Here is a 22199-nt window from a genome sequence, read left to right as displayed (position 1 = left end):
GAAAGTAAATAAGGAAGTGTTATTTACTCCTCCTCATAACACAAGAACTGGGCGGTCATCAAGTGAAATTAATAGGCAGCAGGTTTAAAACAAAAGGAAGTATTTTTTCACACAACGCACAGTCAACCTGTGGAACTCTTTGCCAGAGGATGTTGTGAAGGCCAAGACTATAACAGGGTTCAAAAAAGAACTAGATAAATGCATGGAGGATATGTCCATCAATGGCTATTAGCCAGGATGGGCAGGGATGGTGTCCCTAGCCTCTGTTTTTCAGAAACTGGGAATGGGCAATGGTGGATCACTTGATTACCTGTTCTGTTCATTCCTCCTGGGGTACCTTGCATTGGCCACTGTCAGAAGACAGGATACTGGGCTGCATAGACCTTTGGTCTGACCCAGTATGGCCATTCTTATGTTCTTAGGTTTGAAACAGACTGTAAAGAATTTTCTGCTCTGCTGAGACTGCACTAACTAAAAACACTATTGACCTCTTTCTGGGTAAATCCAAAAGCCTTAATTCCATCCCCATTCTCTTTGACCTATCCAATGCTTTTAACACCCTCAGCTATTCCACTTTCCTTAATTTCTTTCTCCTTTGGGCATTCACAAGTCCATTCTTGACTGGTGGATTTTTTTTTTGCTTCTTGGACTGCTCCTTCATAGTCTTCAGTGGTTATTTCACCTCTTCCTACTCTCTGCTAATGTCATTGCAAGGTTCCATCAGCAGCTTCTCTCTGCTTTTATTCCATTTTATCCCTGTCTCATGGTTGCATTCCCATCTCTGTGCTGATGATTACAAAGTCTAATTCTTCCCCCACTGTTAATATTGCATTCTTTTTGACATGTCCTGCTGTCAGTTTAGAGTTTTAGCAAAACTAGAGCTTCTCTTTTTTTTTTTTTTTTTGGTCTTCCGTCCTCCTGGCCTACAATTTTGGACTCCTCCTCACAACAGCCTTGTGCAGTAACTGAACAGTGTAAAAAGAAGCAGGTTTTTGACTTTGAAACTATTGTTTTAGACTTAGCCTTGCTTGTCAGGAGGGGTTCGTTTTTTTTAAATGGCTTGTAATAAACATTCTGTAATTGTTTGAGGTTGTTTGTAACTGTTGAAAGCTCTGTGAGTAGACCTTGTCCTGGTTTCTAATTGCAGTAAATCTTAGATTTTACAACATCTTTCAGTGTTCACAGAATAACTGTTGTGTCCATTTGATCTTTAAATTGCCAAGGTGCTGTTGCTGTCTTTTTTTTAAATCCCTTTTACAAACAGAAAATATTCCCTCTTAATGATTGGATGGCTGCATTGAACTTTTTTGCAACAATTGTTTTTTTTTCTTGTTTGCTTTTCTTACACTTAAAAAGGCACCATTTTATTTTTATTTACTTGTAGCCCCATCTGTTTTGATATGATTGAAGAAGCATACATGACGAAATGTGGACACAGTTTCTGGTAAGATTTTATGTTAAACAAAATGTCTGTTGATCATTTTGTAAATACTTTCATTATAATGTGGTTAGAGATTGATTTGCACTGACACTTGGAACTTAATTTTGTTTTCTTGCTTAACCCATGTTAATTGTGACTGAATGAATTAATGGGTAAAAACAGGATTTAAAATAGGGCTAAGGCTACGTGGCCGGAGTGAAAAATATATGTGCTACCACATCACTTGTAATTTAAAGCACTTGTATATTGTTTATAGTATACTGTACTTATAGGTAAAATATTGTCAGTCAACTTCCTATTCAGTAAAATTTTAAAAATTGTAGAGGATGTGATTTTGTTAACAAACTCCTTTTTGAGGGGAGAATTTACTTGTCACTCTTGAAACCATGGCATCCCCCCTTCCCTTGTCTTCAAGTATCTGTTTTTTGCAAAGTTTTACTAGGAATTGCCATATTGGATCATACCCAACATCCATCTACTGCAGTGTCCTGTCTCCTGCAGTGGGTAGGGCTAGATGTTTCAGAGGAGGGCATAAGAATCCTGCAGAAGGCAGATGTGGTATAATTTTGCCCCCCACATTAGTGCTCCTTATGATCTGATAGTTAGAGGTCAGCTTAAGCCAGGGGTGGGCAAAGTTTGTGGCCTTAGGGCCACATCGGGGTTATGAAATTGTATGGGGGGGCCAGGTAGGGAAGGCTGTGCTTCCCCAAACAGCCTGGTCACTGCCCCCCTCAGAATCCCCAAACCATCCAACCCCCCTGTCCTCTGACTGCCCCAACCCATATCCACACCCCTGACCGCTTCTTCCGAACCTCCGCCCCATCCAACCACTCCTGTCCCCTGACTGCCCCCCTGGGATTCCCTGCCCCTTATCCAACTTCCTCCCCCCCCACTCTCTGCCCCCTTACCATGCTGCTCAGAGCAGTAGGACTGTCAGCTGGAGGGAGCCAGCCGTGCTGCCTGGCAGGAGCTTGCAGCCCTGCCACCCAGAGCACTGGCGGAATGGTGAGCTGAGGCTGCGTGGGAGTGGGGACAGCAGGGGAGGGGCCAGGGGTAGCCTCCCTGGCTGGGAGCTCAAGGGCTAGGTAGGACGGTCCGTGGGCCGTATGTGGCCTGCCGGCTGTAGTTGGCCAACCTCTAGCTTCAGCCCTGAAGCATAAAGCTTAATATCCCATGTGCATTTTGCATACAGTTAAAATAGAAAGAACTCTTGTGAGTTTTCTCATTCTTTTGGTACATTAACTGATCTTTTAGTAACACTTAATATTAGGCTCATCCTACAGATTAAGTTTTGTAGTGTGGAATATACTTCTCCCCGGCAGTATTATGCTTCCAGGAGAAGTAGCTGCTGACTTCTTCAACTATGTGCCATATGCAGCATCTTGTGCTTGTTGCAAGTCCTTTGAAGTATCCATGGTACAGCACCAATCAAATAATCAGTCCATTGTTCCAGTCACTAATCTGAGGAGTGAGATACTACAATAGTAATGTCACAGAGATGGATGATTGTCCTTGCCAGCAAGGTCTAGTGTCTGTTTAGTGTGTCCCTGGGATTCCTAGCAGTGAAGCAGAAAGCCCCTTATAGCTTGACATTTATTAATCCACTCTGCTGAAAGGAAGTGGGAGAAGCTGAGACCAAAGATGCTTTGTCTGTGTTTCATTTAAAGCTACTGTGGGTGCCAGATAATCCTGTAGCCTAGGGATGATGCAGTTTACTAAGTTTTTGACAATTCTGGCAAAGTTACTTTATACAGACTCCAGACACTGCTATCATGTACCGTGGCTTATAAAAGTCGTAAAAGCTGCCAGTCTGTGCTATGCAGAGCATTTACTGACTTCAGATGTAAGATATGGGTCTCCTTGTTGGCACAGACACTTGTATATTATATACTGCCCTTCAGCCCGATTTATGAGCTGAGTGACTTCCTTAACCTGTGGCAGAAACATGATTTTGGCCCATCCAAGTTTTGGATATGAAGCTTTAAATTGCCTTTTTGCTTTAGGACGTTACTTGTTAATATTGGAACATCCTGGTATCACTCCCTTCTAGATCCATCCTTGTGCTCCATTTACAGCTGTTATCTAACAGGTGTATGGAACACCTCATCAAGTTCTGATATATTATTTTTCTGCTGTTATCTGGACTACACTTTGATTGTGCCTTTTTCCTCATGGCCTCTAACTTGTTTTATTTCTTGCTTTCCTCGAACAGCTATAAATGTATTCATCAGAGTTTGGAGGATAACAACAGATGCCCCAAATGTAACTATGTGGTTGATAACATAGACCATCTTTACCCCAACTTTTTAGGTGAGTCTTAGGCTTAATTGTTTGCATTAGAAACACTGTCTCAGGATAAGAATTTAGCAGTAGTAAAGACAGCCGTGCAAAATTGTCCTGTAAACTTGCAATTCCAGGTACGAAATCTACTCATCAGCCCTCATGCTTGTGACTGTATCCGGTGGGGAGGGGCAAGTGGTGTAAATTGACATAGCACCCGTGATGTCAATGGAGCTATGCCAATCTACATTAGATGAGGATCTAGCTCATTATTATTGATGCTCTATAAGAAGAAAAATGAAGACCATAGATTTATGAACTGATTTTACTCTACCTTTTACACCATATTTTTGGCTATAAGGTATTTACAAGGTGCAGCCACTGTAAGTTACAAGATTATGTGTGATAAAATTTTACCTGGGGTTTAGACTTGGGTTGCATGTGCCATGAGGCATCGTGTGGCATGTATATCTTAATTTTCCCATGTATTTCTATCCTACTGAATAAAAATTTAAAGATTGAGGCAAGGGAAGGAAAGAAGATTTAAAGGAGAGAAGACAGGTGGACTAGGAAATACTCTGGTGTTTGAGAAATATGTCAACTTTAGTAGTTTCGTGTGTTGAGCTGCTATTTTAATTTTAAGTAAAATAGCAAATGAAAGGTCAGTGACGTGGGAACACTTCAAAAGCAATTATCTCAAATCCGAAATGTATTAAGTTAAAAAAATAAAGGACAATTCCTTCCCTTCCTCAGTAAGGGTTGGAACCTAGAATGTTGGACTGGATATTCTTAATCATGGAACTAGTCCGTGTCAGGAGGAAAGAAGGAAACTATAGTGTTTCAGATACTTGTCTCTTTTGTAAAATGCATTTAGATCTGGATGGGATACCCTATATAAGGACTTGTCTACACAGGAAAAAATCCTGCAGTAACTAGCATGTGCTAGTTACTCTGCATTATCTCCCTGTGTGGACACACTTACCATGCATTGAGTGCCTTTGAGTACATTAGCTTAATGCACTTTGGAAGTGCATTAAGTTTAAACAGGCTGAGGGCTCTATTAGTGCACAGTAAAGATGTCCACATGGTGAGTTAGTGCAGGGTAGCTAGTGCAATTTAAATTCACACCCAAACTTACTGCACACTAATTTCCCCATGTAGACAAGCTGAAAGACCTTTGTTCTACAAGTTATATTTAGCCGGTGAAGCCCTGTGCCCCCACAGAGCTCCACTGAATTCTTTCAGAAAAATACAACAATTGCAGTTGGGTGTTCGAGATTATTTTAAATTTTCCGTTCTATTTTTTCATGCCTTGATATTTCATTCAGACTTTATCTTCCTGATTCACATTGAGTCTCCAATATTTATGTAGCTGTGCACCTGTATAAATCATATTTCTGAGATTCTCCCCTCTCAAGAATGTGGAAAGAGGCATTCCTATTTAGAGTGTGCTCCTATGCATGCACAAACTTCCTTTGTTACAATTATAGACTGAAATGTAGAAATATTTTTTTTGGCAATTAAAGTGAGAGAGTGAACTACTCTGATTATATAATCTTTTCTTTAATAAAGCTTTTTGAGGGTTTTAAAGGCGGTCAAAAGTCAAGGGGGTGTTGTGTGTATGGGGAACAGGGGTTGTTAGTCAAAGAGTGAGTAAGGGGAGACTAAATCAATATGTGAAACAAAATTATACCAAAAAAGAAATGGTTAAAGAATATGTTGCTAGAACGTAGTTGTTGTTTGGGGGCTTTTAAAATTTTTTTTGGCCTGTTTGATGCTACTTGCTAATCTGCAGTGAATCAGTTACCACTTCATCTCTTTCCTGATTGTACTTTAACCCTGAAGCTGAAATAATTAATCTAATTAAATGATCATAGTAAATTACAAAGATGAACTAAAGTTTTGGGAACTACACCTGCCCCTAACTCCTGGTCCTGCTGACTTTTTTTTGTTGTTTTTGTTTTTTTTTTGTTTTTTTGAATCTTTACCGTCACATTTTCTTTAATTTAAAAAAGTCTCTCCCCATGTTCCTATAAGAAAGACACACAGACGAAAGAGGGAAAGTGACTAGGTAGGGAAAAGGAAAAGGAGTACTTGTGGCACCTTAGACTAACAAATTTATTAGAGTTAGTGTAAGGTGCCACAAGTACTCCTTTTCTTTTTACGGATACAGACTAACACGGCTGCTACTCTGAAACCTGTCATTATGCTAGGTAGGGAAAAATCAGTGAAACTGCTTGTAAATAACATTGTCAAATGTTCCCAGTAATCTGCAAAATTTTTTCTCTAATCTTTATGTTAATCTTGTTACAATTACTACTTAGTAGGTAAAACAGTCTTCAAGCAGAATTTTTTTTTAAACGTTCATTAAGTTATCCGCCATCTCTTGCCTTAACATGCTGTCTTCTTTCTGATTTGTAGTGAATGAGCTCATCCTCAAACAGAAGCAAAGATTTGAGGAAAAGCGATTCAAACTGGACCATTCAGTGAGTAGCACCGTATGTTTCAACTCTTCTTTCTTTGTTTTTATTAATGGTCTTGGATGGGAATTGCTCCACAGCCTAGGTTAATGCAGGACAAATATCACTATTGATGTGAAGGAAAGAGTTTACTTTAGGGGGAATAAGCCTATATCAGTAGCTTTGGATCACAGCAGCTGTGTTCATTCTGGCTGTCCCTTCCTTCTCTGCCTTCCATCATGAATGAAGCAAGCAGTTGTCCTACTTTAGATGTCATCAGACATACTTAATAGTAGGACTGTTGATTGACTGCAGTTAACTCACAGGATTAACTAAAAAAAATTAATCGTGATTAATCGCAGTTTTAATCACACTGTTAAACAATAGAATACCAATTGAAATTTATTAAATAATTTGGATGATTTTATATATTTTTCAAATATTTGATTTTAGTTTACAACACAGAATACAAAGTGTACAGTGCTCACTTTATAATTTTTATTATGGATATTTGCACTGTAAAAATGATAAACACAAGAAATAGTATTTTTCAGTTCACCTCATACAAGTACTGTAGTGCAATCTCTTTATCGTGAAAGTGCAATTTACAAATGCAGATTTTTTTGTTACATAATTTCACTCAAAAACAAAACAGTGTAAAACTTTAGCGCCTACATGTCCACTCAGTCCTACTTCTTGTTCAGCCAATTGCTCAGACAAACAAGTTGTTTACATTTATGGGAGATAATTCTGTCTACGACTTAATTACAGTGTCACCTGAAAACGAGAACAGGTGTTTGCATGGCACTGTTGTAGCCAGCATTGCTAGGTATTTATGTGCCAGGTATGCTAAACATTCGTATGCCCCTTCATGCTTCGGCCACCATTCCAGAGGACATGCTTCCATGCCGATGACGCTCGTTTAATGCATGATTTCTTTAATTAAAATTGTGACAAATCCTTGGGGGAGAATGGTATGTCTCCTTCCTTGTTTTACCTGCATTCTGCCGTATATTTCGTGTTATGGCAGTCTCAGATGATGACCCAGCACATGTTCATTTTAAGAATGCTTTCACTGCAGATTTGACAAAATGCAAAGAAGGTACCAATGTGAGATTTTCTAAAAGTAGCTACAGCACTTGACCCAAGGTTTAAGAATCTGAAGTGCCTTCCAAAATCTGAGAAGGATGAGGTGTGGAGCATGTTTTCCAAAGTCTTAAAAGAGCAACAGTCTGATGTGGAAACTACAGAACCCGAACCACCAAAAAAGAAAATCAACCTTTTGTGGGTGGCATCTGCTCGGATGATGAAAATGAACGTGCATCAGTCCCCACTGCTTTGGGTCATTATCGAGCAGAACCTGTCGTTAACATGGAAGCATGTCCTCTGGGATGGTGGTTGAAGCATGAAGGGACATATGACTCTTTAGTGCATCTGACAAGTAAATATCTTGCCATGCCAGCTACAACAGTGCCATGCAAACGCCTGTTCTCGTTTTCAGGTGATGTAAACAAGAAGCAGGCAGCATTATCTCCCATAAATGTAAATAAACTTGTTTGTCTGAGTGATTGGCAGAACAAGAAGTAGGACTGAATGGACTCGTAGGCTCTAAAGTTTTACGTTGTTTTGTTTTTGAGTGCAATTATTTTTTGTACATAATTCTACATTTGTAAGTTCAACTTTCATGATAAAGAGATTGCACTACAGTACTTATATTTTTCAATTCACATAATAAATTTCTTCTTTTTATAGTACAAATATTTGTAACAAAACAAAAATGTAAAGTGAGCACCGTACACTTTGTATTCTGTGTTCTAATTGAAATAAATATATTTGAAAATGTAGAAAACATTCAAAAGTATTTAAAAGATATTCTATTGTTTAACAAAACAATTAATTGATTGATTTTTTTTGATCATGTGATTGATAGAGGTTGGGAAGTTCCCTGAAAAAAAGCATACTTGTCAAAAGGGAATAATCAGGCATTCGTTGCTGGAAATAGTAGCTATATGCTGAGCCTGGTAGCAAGTTTGTGGCACCAATCAACTAATACGTATGATCATGCCAGCCATAAAAGGGTAAGGAAATCCTTTGGAGCATTGAAATCTTGGCTCTGATCCCAGGTAAAATGACCTGGTTCCATTCTAGATATTGTTTGTGTCACAAAATGAGAATACAGTTTAGCATAATTAGTAGTTTCTGCTGATTAGAGTCCCTGGGCTGGAAAAGTGTAGAGGATCTAGTGTGTTAGGACCAGAATGTATACACAGAGCTGTTGGGCAGGAAACTTGAACAACCTCAGCCTGCACTATGCCTGACTTCATTTACCTCATTTATGTATTTTATAAATCCAGTTTAGAAAGCAATATTAAAAGGCTTGAAACTCATGTTTTTCATTGTCAGTGAAGGAGAACAACTAGCCTTCCACTAAGGTAGCTTGAGCTTTGGGACTGTGTTGTACAAATGACTGCTTTTACTAATTAGGTGGTTTTTAAAAAAAGTATAACTAAGGCTAACCTGAGCTACAGAAACCTGTAGGGGGTTCTTGCTGAGTTAAAAGACCATACTGAAGTATCCCCAAGTCTTCCTGTCCAGTTGAATTGGACCTTCAGCTAAAAGCACATGTACTAGCTAACCGATTTTGCCCAGTCCCTTTAGTAATTGTTTGAGGCAAGTTTCATAATGTATACAATAAGCAAATGTGGCATCTTTATCCATACGACATGTGAATCATGCACCTCAAGGAGCTGACTTATTTCTTTAAAAATGTGTGTTCCTCATTTTATTGGAATGTTTTTCCTAAATTTGCTTATTCAGCCTGATGTACCAGTTTAGCAATTTGGAGATCATTTTTGATTTTGGCAGAATTCTGTTTTCCTCCAAGACTAGCCCTTATTATAATTATACCCTTTTTAAGATCTCCTCAAATAAAAATTCTTGGATCTTCAAAAATATCACCTTTTGTAGTGATAATCAAGTTGGGCCATTTCCAGCAGTTGACAAGAACATCTGAGGAATGGTGGGGGTGGGGAATAAACATGGGGAAATAGTTTTACTTTGTGTAACGACCCATCCACTCCCAGTCTCTATTCAAGCCTAAGTTAATTGTATCCAGTTTACAAATTAATTCCAATTCAGCAGTTTCTCCTTGGAGTCTGTTTCTGAAGTTTTTTGTTGAAGAATTGCAACTTTTAGGTCTGTAATCGAGTGACCAAAGAGATTGAAGTGTCCTCCGACTGGTTTTTGAATGTTATAATTCTTGACGTCTGATTTGTGTCCATTTATTCTTTTATGTAGAGACTGTCCAGTTTGACCAATGTACATGGCAGAGGGGTATTGCTGGCACATGATGGCATATATCACATTGGTAGATGTGCAGGTGAACAAGCCTCTGATAGTGTGGCTGATGTGATTAGGCCCTATGATGGTGTCCCCTGAATAGATATGTGGACACAATTGGCAACAAGCTTTGTTGCAAGGTTAGGTTCCTGGGTTAGTGGTTCTGTTGTGTGGTGTGTGGTTGCTGGTGAGTATTTGCTTCAGGTTGGGGGGCTGTCTGTAAGCAAGGACTGGCCTGTCTCCCAAGATCTGTGAGTGATGGGTTGTCCTTCAGGGTAGGTTGTGGATCCTTGATGTGTTGGAGAGGTTTTAGTTGGGGGTTGAAGGTGATGGCTAGTGGCGTTCTGTTATTTTCTGTATTGTTTCATTACTCATACTTTGTGCTGTAACACACACATGCTATAGCAAAACAATAAACTTTGTCAACTGGCAATATTGGGTAGTTGACAGCTTTTATCCCCAGTCCTGTGAATGCATATGCTTAACTGGAAATGCGTGAGTAATCAATAAATGAAAGTCGGAGAACTTTCACCAGTCTCTTAGATCCTGCAGTGTAACAAAACATGTTGAATTATCGAGTCAGATAGTCCTATCTAGGTCAGTTTTTATCTGGCTTTGTTTCTTAGTGAGATCTAATGATATTTCTCTACTTGTTTTGCCATTTCCTGAAGTTGTTAATGGCACCAGACTTGTGGTAAACACACAAGCCTACCTTACAGCTCTACCCTAGCATAGGGTAGTTCCTCAAATACTTCCCCAATAAGATAAGTTGTTGCTGGGGTGTGATAAATAAGGTTCCTATACTTTTGGGGAATTCTTCTTTCTGAAAACTACTTTGTTGTGTGCTTTTACAAAGGATGAAATACTGGAATACTAGTTTAAATATCTTATGTCAAAGAACTCTGACTGGTATTTACCTTCGCTTCCTCTGCTCTCTTGTTCTCTTTTTTAGAATGGACACAGATGGCAGATATTTCAAGACTTATTGGGAACTGATCAAGATAACCTTGACTTGGCCAATGTTAACTTGATGTTGGAGCTGCTTGTGCAAAAGAAGAAGCAGTTGGAGGCAGTAAGGAGCTTTTCTTATCTTATTTCATTTACTAATAAATTAATTGTGATTAATCACAGGCATCTTCCTTCCAAAAATATTTCCTTGTTTTTGCAATGGAATCGTAATGCAGAATTAATCTTAGGGTTTTCTGTAGGATCCCATTGCTCTAGTATTGAGCACTTCTCCATCTCACTGACTTTAATGACCGCAAACTAAGTCCAGTATTGGAGTACGATACGAAAACCTTATGATCTCACTTGAGGCAGGATCATGCTGAAGAGAAAGCTGAGAGAAAATATCAGTGGGAAAAGGAATACAGAAAGTGACCTGCCAAGCAAGTGGCAGTTAGAGAACACTGTCTTTGATATAATTAGACATTTGCTAAGTGAACATTTGACTTCTAGATATGTAAAATGTGAGGATCTAACTAAACAATAACCCTTTAAGGGGAGCTCCATATGGTTTCTAATTTATTTGCACCTTGAAGGAATTACTGTGAAACATGAGATTTTTAGCTCTTACAGCTCCCAATGTGAAGCAAAGAGAATTTATGAGCAATCAGCATCTCTGAAAATTAGGACCTTTCCCTTTTTATGCTTAAAGGAAAACCGTGGTTGTCTTGCGTATCATAGCAGTATGAAAGTTTATAAGCTAAAAGCAATCTGTCACTATGAATAAACTGAAGTCTATTTGTTTTTGTATAATTTTTGTTATAATTGGTAATTGAGTATAATTCTGGAACTGAGTATTGCTGGAAAACGATCAGCTGAAACCAACAATGTGAGAGGAGACAGGCCTAATGCAACCCACTCTATGAAAAAGTGTGTGTAAGAGGGTCAGTGGTCTAATATTGGAAGTGGAATTGGATGGCAGTTGATACATGGGTGGGCAGACTTTAGAACAATAATTTTTGATAACGAACTCTTAGGGTAGTAGTTCTCAAACTTTTGTAGTGGTGAGCCCCTTTCACATCGCAAGCCTCTGAGTGCGACCCCCCCCCCCCCAAATTAAAAACACTTTTTTAATATATTTAACAACATTATAAATGCTGGATGCAGAGCGGGGTTTGGAGTAGAGGCTGACAGCTCATGATCCTTTCCCCCCGCCCCCCCCCCCCCCCCGGTAATAACCTCGTGACCCCCTCAGGGGTTCTCAAACTGGGGGTCGGGACCCCTGTCTTAGAGGCTTTCAAGATCAATTAAGTCATAATCTTTTTTGCTTGGTTTTGGCTTCTGTGAGGAAATGAAATACACTAAAATAAAATCCCTTTTACATTTCTGGTTTAAAAAAAAAATTGCTAGATTAAATGTAAGAGGTCTTTTAATCAGATTGTGTGGGGATTTACACGTGTACTTTCCTGTGTATAGAGGACAGACCCCTTGGGGGTATTGTTTAAAGTTTTCCATTGGGCTGGGGTCAGACTTGATAGTAAATCTGTTTTCTTCTGGAAGCTTTGGAATGACAAACGTGAAACGCTTCAGGTTGTCACCACAAATATGACTGAGGAGAGAGCTTTGAAATGGAGAGCTCATATCCTGTTCAGTTATAAGACTATCCTCTTCAGAATAAAAACATCATCTAGGTGTAGGAATAGTAATGCTTCACTTACACTTTTGGAGGTACCCATTCAGATTTAAAAACTAAGTGTTCCTCTGTAAATTTTACCTACCTCCTTTTCTGGTTATTTTGGAAACATATTACGATAGCAAAAGAACCAGACCAGAAAAGTAGTTTATCCCATCCTTCTCAGCTGTTTTTCCCCTTAATGGATCCCTGATGCCCCTTCCCCTGGCTCACCTTTGAGCTTATACTCAGTCCTACAGTAAACTAATTTTTCTAAGATCTGTGCAAATTGCTCTTCCATGTGTCTATCTAGTATTAGTGGTGCACTGATGTTAGGAATAGAGAGAATCTACATTCCTGTCACCTTCTTGCCTCCTCAAGTTTCGGGTCATTGCAAAGGAAAATATAAGGAATTAATTTATTTAGGAAACTGAAACACCTCTTTCCCTTTCCCACAACAGCTAATCTTCACTAGCGAGTTTATTTTCCATTACCAAAGCTCTTTTTGTGCTTCTGTGGAATGTTCCTTTGGGGAAAGGGTTGTCATTTTCTGAAACCAAATTATTCCATTTGATTGGTTGATTAGAGGTGAAAGCTCAAGATCTGCCAACAGTGGAAGATGCGCAACCTTTGTTCCAAAAGGGTCTGAAATCACTCCACCTGGGAGGAGAATGAAAAATGTGCTTTGCCTATTAACCACCTGTAATACACAAAAGGAGAATATTCGTGTCCTACAATGTAAAACTTTGCCATGTGCCAACCAGAACTTTGAAACCTAGAAGCAAAGCAAAACCACCTTTCTTGTAATTGTGACTTAATGTGCTGCTCCTTTCCCCTACTTCTAAATGAAAGTGATTTGTTTCCATGCCTGCTATGAATTGTTATGCATAAAATTAATCTACTTTTTCTCTTTAAATTTAATTTTCTGTTACAGGAGTCCCATGCTGCCCAATTACAAATCCTTATGGAATTCCTCAAGGTTGCCAGGAGAAATAAAAGAGAGGTAGCAGATTTTGTTTTTGTTTTTGCTACTGGGTGAGGCTTTTTCCTTCTTTAAAAGGGGGGAGCAGGGAAATAGGTCAGCCTGAAATGATCTCACTGAGGAGAAAATTCTCTGCTGCAGAGGGATATTTGAAATACCTGGATTTCCAGGAGAATAGATCAGTTTAAATATGACAGCTTCGGTCTTTAACCTCCATTGCCTTTTTGTTTCATATTGTTGGTTGCATACATGTGGAGAGGGGAAATTGTCACGGAAAGAGTCCACGCTGGCAACTCGTGGTAAATTTGTGAAACAAAATGCAAGTGTGAGGGGGAAAATGGAAAGTGAGGGAGGGAAGGCTGGTAGGCACCTTTTAAAATTGTTTGCAAAATTATATCAAAAATGTCAATGCTTTCAGGATCTGGAAGAATGTTAATTTCTCTCCGTCACAGTACCAAATGGGGATAAGTTGCAAAGATCAGTAAGAACAAAGAACTAATATAAAGGCACTCAGGATGTTTAAAAAACAACAACAAAAAAAAAAAAACGGGCAGGACGTAACAAAATGAGATTAAAATAGGAAAAATAAAAGGAAGGTAATATAGCACAGAAAAAATCCAAAACACAGATTATCAAAAGTCTGGGAAGAGAGGTTTAGGAAGTAGTAATGCCAAAATGGAACAAGAGACATGGAGGTGATGGTGGACAGAAAATTGGCTCTTCTACCAACATACAGCATTACAAACTCATACTTCATGTGGATTTCTCCTCCCCCCGCCCTTGTGGTTTTTTTTTTTTGAGAGTTGATGTGTAAGTATCATGTCCCAAACCATGGAAGTGGTGGTCCCATTTGCTACATGAGTAATGAAACTGCACCTGGAATATTATACAATGATGCGCACCTTAGTATCAGAAATATTCCAACCAGTTGGAAAGAATTGCAATAAGTCTCCAAAATGGCTGGGGATCTGGAGGGGCTGATTTCTGCTGAAAGAGTTAAAGTAGAACATGTATAGATTTGCTGTTTGACTAGTGAGGGGGGCAACAAGGGTGCAACCCTAAAATATCTGCAGGCTGTAAATACCAATGATAGTAGAGGAACTGTCCAGAGTGGCCAAGCAAGTTATAAGGCCTGATCCAAAGCCCATTGAAGTTGATGGCACTCTTCAGTGGATGAGGCCCCTAGGGAGGAGTAATGGGATGGAACTGAGAGAGAAATTTAGGTTCAATATCAGGAATAATTCCTTAAATACAGGGTTTATTAGACTAGGAGTAACTTCCAATATGAAATGGTGAAAGCACTATCACTTAAGTAGTTTAAAACTAGATTTTAACATAGACTGCTGTTCTGCATTGATTGGGCATGGTCTTTGATAACCTATTGGATCTCTTCCCTCTCTAATTTCTGTACTTTATAAAGCATGCCCTTTGTAGTTCTTAAACTTGCTTCTCTTAAACGTCTTAATGCACAATTTAAAAGAAGGAAGGGGAAAAAACTTTGCTCAAAGACGTATGTTCATTTTGGGTGGTAGCAGAACTTGGATTGGTTTGTTCCTGTGTTTAGCACCTATCTTTGTATTCAGTTAGGGTGACCAGATGTCCTGATTTTATAGGGACAGTCCCAATATTTGGGGCTTTTTCTTATATAGGCACCAATTACCTCCCTACCCCGTCCCGATTTTTTTTTTTTCCCTCCACACTTGCTAACTGGTCACCCTATCTTCAGTATCTCTGCTTTCATCTTAAATAAACAAAAACCTCTACTTGTTATGGTTGTGAAGAAAACTTCCAAAATTTGAATCAAGATAGGTCTTCACTGCAGTTAACTTGGCTGTTACTCTGGCATTACCCTGCTCCCCTCCCATCCACACACACAATCCTTTCATCTGAGTTTGACGCCTTCAACCCAGGTTAGCTGGCTTGTCTGTGGCTGAAGGCTAAAACCTGAGTGAGGTTTCCATTTCGGCTGGTAACCCTCCCACTTTGCAGTGAGCCTGCACGACTAAACCACTTGAGTGCTGGTAGTCCTTCAGTGCCTTCCCACAGTTCTTCCTGTATGCCCAGAAGGACAAACAAGTTCTCCCAAAAGAATCAGAGTGGTTCAGCTTGCAGCAGTACAAAGAATTCCTAGCACTGCACCCAGGTGAGTGCAGCACCAGTGAGGACACAATAATTCTACTATCGCTTTGCACTGTGGCTGCTCATTCCCAGCTGTGGCTAACCTTGAGTGCTGGACACTTGAGTTAGCTTTGCAGTGGAGGCATGCCTCTAGTGTAGGGGTGGGCAAACTACGGCCCACGAGCCGTTTTAATCCAGCCCTTGATCTCCTGCTGGGGAATGGGGTCTGGGGCTTGCCCTGCTCTGTGCAGCTCCCGGGGAGCAGGGTTGGTGGCCGCTCCACACGGCTCCCGGTAGCACTGACATGTCCCCCCTCCAGCTCCTACACATGGGGCAGCTAGTTGGCTCCGTTCTGCATACTGCCCCTGCCCCAAGCGCCACCCCTGCAGCTCCCATTGGCCAGGAACTGTGGCCAATGGGAGCTGCAGGGGCAGTGCCTGCGGACGGAGCAGCGCACAGCAGAGCCGCCTGGCCGCACCTCTGTGTAGGAGCCAGAGGGGGGACATGCCGCTGCTTCCAGGAGCTTCTTGAGGTAACTGCCACCTGGAGTCTGCACCCCTGAGCTACCCCTCCCTGTGCCCCAACCCCCTATCCCAGCCTTGATCCCCTTCCAAACCTCTCGGTCCCAGCCTGGAGCCCCCTCCTGTACCCCAAACCCCTCATCTCCAACCCCACCCCAGAGCCTGCACCCCCAGCCGGAGCCCTCGCTCCACCTCCCGCCCTCTGAACCCCTCGGTCTCAGCCCAGAGCACCCTCCTACACCACAAACCCCTCATCCCCAGCCCCACTCCGGAGCTCACACATCCAGCCAGTGCCCTCACCCCCTCCCACACCCAACCCCAATTTCCTGAGCATTCATGGCCTGCCATACAATTTCTATACCCAGATGTGGCCCTCGGGTCAAAAAGTTTGCCCACCCCTACTCTATTGTAATCACTTTAGATATAGCTACTGGGAGCTGCCCCATTCATCCAGGTCAGGTGCTAATTCAGAAGCCTGATGATGATTAAACGTCAACATTAAGTATTTCATTCCTGATGTTCTAAAGGAGAGAGAGAATCTCAAATCTGCTCTGTTTCCTGTGAGTCTCATTTTTATGCCAGCAGTGGATGACCATTTGGGAAAGCATAACCACATTATTTTTCCCAGTCAAGAGGGAGTCAAGCCCCAGGAGGCTAAGAACCTGTGGGCATACTAAAGGCTCAAATTTAAGATGCCTACCGGAGTTCAGAGGGCATGTACAGTCATATTTTGAATGTCTGACATGGTATTGTGAATGTCTCATTTTGGCAATTTATATGGGAGAGATTATTTTATGGGTAGAACTTGAAAGAATGCCACCACCCTTTTTTCCGCTATTTGATTATGGTAAAAATGTTTGAAGACTAACTGTAACTTGACTCAGTAACTAGGCGTATGTCTACACTGCTATTAAAGGCCATGGCTGGCCCTTGTCAGTTGACTTGGGCTCAAGCTACAGGGCCGTAAAATTGTGATGTAGACGTTCAGGCGTGGGCTGGAGCTCGAGCTCTGGAACTCTGCAGTTTTTACAACCTCACAAGCCCAAGTTAGCTGACATAGGCCAGCTGCGGATGTCTGCTTGCAGCATAGATGTACCCTAAGAGCAAGTTGGAACCTTAGGTTAGAAAAGGAGCTCTTTTTTCTGAGAGTGGCAAGTGTCTGTTTTGATTTTTTTTGGCATAATTTGATATTCCTTTAAGATATTATATTGTTTGGAAGCGACATTTCCTAACTTGCCCCAGTACATTATTGCAGGATTTTCTAAACAGAAGTTGATTTTTACATAACACTTGTGTTGCAGTTCCTAGACAAACTAGATAAATTCCTTGTCTGATACTGTACACTTGATAAGGTCCCAGAGTGAATTTACCAGTGCAATTCTGGATACCAGCATATTCAAAGTACATAGTAAAACAGCTACAGCACTAGTTGCAAGGAGATTGGAACAAGTTATCTGCCTATAAAATGGTTGGAATAACATGTATTGTAAACCACCAAATACGTTAGATACTATTAATTGTGAAGTTGTAAGTCCTAAGAGTCTTACTGACTTTTTACTGTTACTTTGTAAAAGTAGCTTCTTGGGATTCTATATTCAGTCTCTTGATGGCTCCAGATCAGATTGGCTCAGTTTGTGTTTATAAAATGTTTTTTTCCAATGCCTAAAACTGAAAACTCATCCTGGATTCAGAACATCAAGTTCAGTATTTGTGGGCTCTCACATTGCCAACAATAAAAATTCTGCATTTAGAATTTGTGATAACTGAGTGTGAGGACAAGAGTATTGTCCTCATTGTCTTAGATGTGTTGGGTCTGAAATAGAAATAAATAAAAAAGCTTTTGTTTTGGTCAGAAAAGTAACCAAATGCTCCTGGATGCTCTTGAGAAGGTCCGTATTTATACTTTTATGTACTTGCACTTTGGAGTGCAAAAACATCTCTCAATTTCGCATTCACTGGCCCTCTAAAAGGGAAATATAAGTTGTAGCAATTGCAGAAGAATATCCCATTAGAGTTCCTTGTTTTCACATGCTTGTAACTTTCTAAAACACTGATCTTTTGGGGCTGAAGTTATCCATGCATGATCTCTTCACAAAGATGATATTTTTTTTTTTAAGTTTGAGCAAAATCCTTTTGTTTGGAAACATGGTGCAAAAATACCAAACTTTCCCCATGTAATTAAAATATTCTAACCACCTTTCTTTGAAAAAATCCTGTGGACAAAAATGGCTTAAGGTTGAAACTCATGGATACTAATAGCTCTGAAACAAAACTTTTAAACAAAGCAGAGGTACAACTGTTTGAAAAGTATGTATTAATCATTCATAATAGAAAATCTCTTTGTATGCAGTGCAAATTTAACATGGACATGTGTTTTCCATATGTATGCCAGGTTAATTAAGTGTACTCTTCTTAGTTCCTCGACCCAACAATCTCTTCTGCTGAAAAAGGGGTAGAGCAAGGGGCTTGTTAAGGTCAAGCTAAATAGCTCTGGAATATTTTTTAGCTCCTTTTTTTAAAAAAGGAAAACAAATGCAAAAACCAGTTACAGTTGCACAGTTAAAATAAGTGTCAAAAGTTAAGGTTTCACAACAACATTAACTCAGCCACATTCTGCAAATACAAATTTTTTTGGTCTGGTTTAATTTAATTTTAGATTTTTTTAAAAAATCTCACATTGTCTCATGGTATATTTACCTACATTTAATTTAAAAACACTTCTAAATTTAGTTGGCCAGTGTCATTTACACCAAAAGGAAAAAATCTCTCAACTGTACACTTAGCTATAAAGAAAGACCTTACCAGTTGCTCCTTAGACAGATTCCTGTGCTTTTCACTGTTATGAAGGCCACAAACCTTGGAGTGATCATGTCCCAAGTCTTGTCGTCTGCAGGAAATGTTTTGACCCCATATATCCAAATGTAGGATCTATGGGTGTGAGCGCATTAGCTTATCTCAAGTGTCATATTTGTCCATAGGGAAAGAGGTCTATTGATATCCGTATCCTAGAACATAGCTTGTAGAGCTCGGACATAAATATTGTTTTTTCATCTTTATTGGAGTTTGTGAATTTTTTCTAAATGCAACATTAAGAGTATACTATAAGTCTTTTGCATTTAATTAACGAGCCTTCTTATTCCATGTGTCATGTGATGAGTATTATTTTTCAGCGGGTGAGTATCCAAGAGGAGCAGAGTAATCCTGAAGTGTTGCACAGCTTTGCTGAAATTGCCTGTTCAGTATTTCAGAATAGTCATCTTTCTGCCTCATCAATATGTCTCAAACTTTTTGTTCCTTCCCTGTAATGAAGATGTGAAATTGTAGAAATAAGGATAGTTATTGTGGGATTAACGCAAGGAATTGGAAGCATGAATTCTCCAGGGTTGTGATTTAGTTCTTGCTCATCACTTTACCTGTCGAACCTTATCGCTTACTATCCACACACATGGACAGGATAATGAGTAGGCAAGGGGTGGTGACAAAACTAAAAATCAGTCATTCTCGCATGATATCACGAAGTCTTGATTACATTCCAAGACACCTGAGGTGGATTTATAGTTGTTGTAGGACTTTCCTAGCCCTGTGTTTAAAAACTCAGTTATTTAAGCTTCTTTACATATCAAGCTTTTTAATAAGGGTTGTTAGAACTGAATTAGACAACAGTAAGCCAAGAAAATTGCTAGTATGTAGGGAACAAAATGAGACTTTAATCTATTATGTATTCATTGATACATGTGTCTGACTCACTTTGTTTTGGTAGGGTTTTTTTGCTCACATGAAAAATTGGTGATGCTGTCTCATACTAAAAGGGACCTTATTGGACTCATGTACTTTGATAGTGCTTGGAGTTCAGTACCTTTGTAATATAATTTTTATTAATTTATATTTATATTACAATTTTTCATGTGAGCAAAACCTACCAAAACAAAGTGAGTCAGACACATGTATCAATGAATACATAATAGATTAAAGTCTCATTTTGTTCCCTACATACTAGCAATTTTCTTGGCTTACTGTTGTCTAATTCAGTTCTAACAACCCTTATTAAAAAGCTTGATATGTAAAGAAGCTTAAATAACTGAGTTTTATAATAGTACTTGGTTATTTTGTTAATATAACCAAAACTAAATTCTCATATTAACTGGTTCTACTATGGTTTTCTCTGTGCTGCATTGACTTGGAGGCAGAGCCAGATTGGGATAGGATTGGCTCCACCCATTTCAGGACCCAGCCAATTCTGTTCCCATAGACTTGCGGGCATCTCTGGTTTTTCTGCAGAGCATGGGGATTTTCTCCTCCACACCTAGCAGCAGTTTTTCCCCCCTCAAGGAGACCACAAAATAGAGCAGGGGTGGGCAAACTTTTTGGCTTGAGGGTCATATCTGGGTATAGAAATTGTATGGTGGGCCATGAATGCTCACGAAATTGGGGTTGGGGTGCAGGAGGGGATGAGGGCTCTGGCTGGGGGTGCGGGCTCTGAGGTGGGGCTAAGGATGAGGGGCTTGTGGTGTAGGAGGGTGCTCCGGGCTGAGACCGAGGAATTCAGAGGGTGGAAGGGGGATCAGGGCTGGAGCAGGGGGTTGGGGCATGGGGAGGTGGCTCGGGGTGCAGTCTCCATGCGGTGTTTACCTTGAGCAGCTCCTGGAAGCAGTGGCATGTCTCCTGTCCAACTCCTACACAGAGGCACAGCCAGGCGGCTCTGCTGCACGCTGCCCCGTCCAGAGGCTCCACCTCTGCAGCTCCCAGTGACCACAATTCCCAGCCAATGGGAGCTGTGGGGGTGGCGCTTGGGGCAGGGACAGTGTACGGAGCAGAACCCTCTGGCTGCCTAGGAGCCAGAAGGGGAAACATGCTGCTGCTGTTTTCCGGGAGCTGTGCAGAGCAGCCCCTGACCCTGCTCCCTGGCAGGACCGCATGGAGAGGGGCAAGCCCCAGACCCTGCTCCCCAGTGGGAGCTCGAGGGCCGGATTAAAACAGCTGGCATACTCGGATGCGGTCTGTAGTTTGCCCACCCCTCAAATAGAGGGTAAGACTGAAGAAAAAAAGAGGAGAGGAAATGCCAATCCACTCAGTCCTTCATGGAGGGAGGAACAAATCTTTCTCGTCATATGGGAGAGTTTTTCCCTCTGTATGTTGTCCAGTTTCTCTTTATCTCCGGCCACTTCAGTTTCTACTGGTACAGTCACAGCACCATTTCTTACAAGGGTACTTTCTGGTATCTTTCCCAGAGCAGAAAAAGCTGTAGGGGCTTCTTACTCCCTGGGACAGCTATACCACTCTTACCCACACCCACACCCAGCCCTGGCCTCAGCTGCTGTTACTGCTAACTGTCCAGCCTCATTCTGTGGTGCCTAGCAACCTTTCTTCAATGGTTCTATTTTTTTTTTTTGAGGAGTCTGTGGTGTTACTTTCATCTCCCATTCTTTCTTTTCTCTCTAAGCAAAGGCAATAGTGAATTTATTCACTGTAGGTGATCTTCCCCTGTCACTTTTTTCCTAGGTAAGCTTGAAGGGGCATTATTACTGCTTCTCCACCTAGCTCTGTCCAAGAGCCTCCAAAGTCATTTTCCATTACCAAAGCTCGACAGGATTTTTTTAAAAAATAGATAAGGAAGAGAAACTTAACCTTCTTAATGATTCACATGATGTCTCTTTCCTCCCTCAAGAGTTCTGCTTTCTGCTTAAAAGATCCTGAATTCAGGGCTTTGATCCTCACACCACTCCACAAATCAATAAAGAGGGAAAGTTTCTCCTCCTTGGGGGAATTCAACTAGGGGGGTGGGGAGAAACCACTCCTCTGCAGAGAAAGGTGAATTGTCCTGAGTGGGTGTTCCAGATTCATCAACCATCTGCATGCCTGACTGGAACCTCCAGATTCCAAACTTCACAAGTAAGGCTAAAACAACAGTAAGACCACTGGGATTTACTCCTGTCTTCTTCCAGAAAGCCCTGCATTCCTTTTCACTTGTTGTTCAGAGGCTTCATGACATAACAGAGGTTGTGATATCAAAAGCGTATGGGATTTCCCAGTAAATGTACGAGACTCAAAAATTCTTTGCAAACTAAGCTCTTCCACAATGGATGTGGCAAAAGGTTCCACATCAGGACATTCAAGACATCAACAGCTTCAGTCTGTCTTGCTCAGGTTCTTGTGACCAATGATCTCCAGAGACTTATCCCAAAGAGGAAAAGATCTGAAATTTGTGCTTTGTAAAATTTCGGTGGCAGGATCATTGGTTTCAGGTTGTTTGTAGGAATCTTAGTTTTGCCTTGGAGCTATGGTTTACATTGTAGTAAGTAGGTGACACCTTTGAATGAGATACTTGAAAGTGCATGTTCAGACAAAGTGGTGTCCAAATACATAAGCATAAAAGTGTTACTTCACCTTTCCCTGAACTCAGCTTTTGTTAGGATAGTTTAAAGTATTGTCTGGTAGTAGACTT

At 40.6% G+C, this 22199-nt stretch overlaps 1 protein-coding gene across 10 annotated transcripts in view; it reads left to right on the top strand.

Moving 5' to 3' along the window:
- Positions 1–22199, top strand: part of COP1 (COP1 E3 ubiquitin ligase) — a 213123-nt gene that overhangs the window by 13363 nt on the left and 177561 nt on the right. For 7 of the 10 annotated variants that reach the window (XR_005226628.2, XM_037907998.2, XM_037907995.2 and 4 more), the window contains exons 2-6: positions 1385–1444; positions 3654–3751; positions 6143–6219; positions 10472–10591; positions 13071–13139. Coding sequence is in view for 9 of the 10 variants with exons in the window: in XM_037907998.2 (XP_037763926.1) it covers positions 1385–1444; positions 3654–3751; positions 6143–6219; positions 10472–10591; positions 13071–13139 (424 nt within the window). In the remaining variant the exon portion in view is untranslated. The remainder of the gene's footprint in view (positions 1–1384; positions 1445–3653; positions 3752–6142; positions 6220–10471; positions 10592–13070; positions 13140–22199) is intronic. The other 3 variants (XM_043552652.1, XM_043552653.1, XM_037907993.2) reach the window with 1 other exon arrangement.

This window comes from Chelonia mydas, chromosome 8 (genome assembly GCF_015237465.2).
Source record: "Chelonia mydas isolate rCheMyd1 chromosome 8, rCheMyd1.pri.v2, whole genome shotgun sequence".
Lineage (NCBI taxonomy): Eukaryota > Metazoa > Chordata > Testudines > Cheloniidae > Chelonia > Chelonia mydas.
This window is presented reverse-complemented; position numbering and strand designations above follow the sequence as displayed.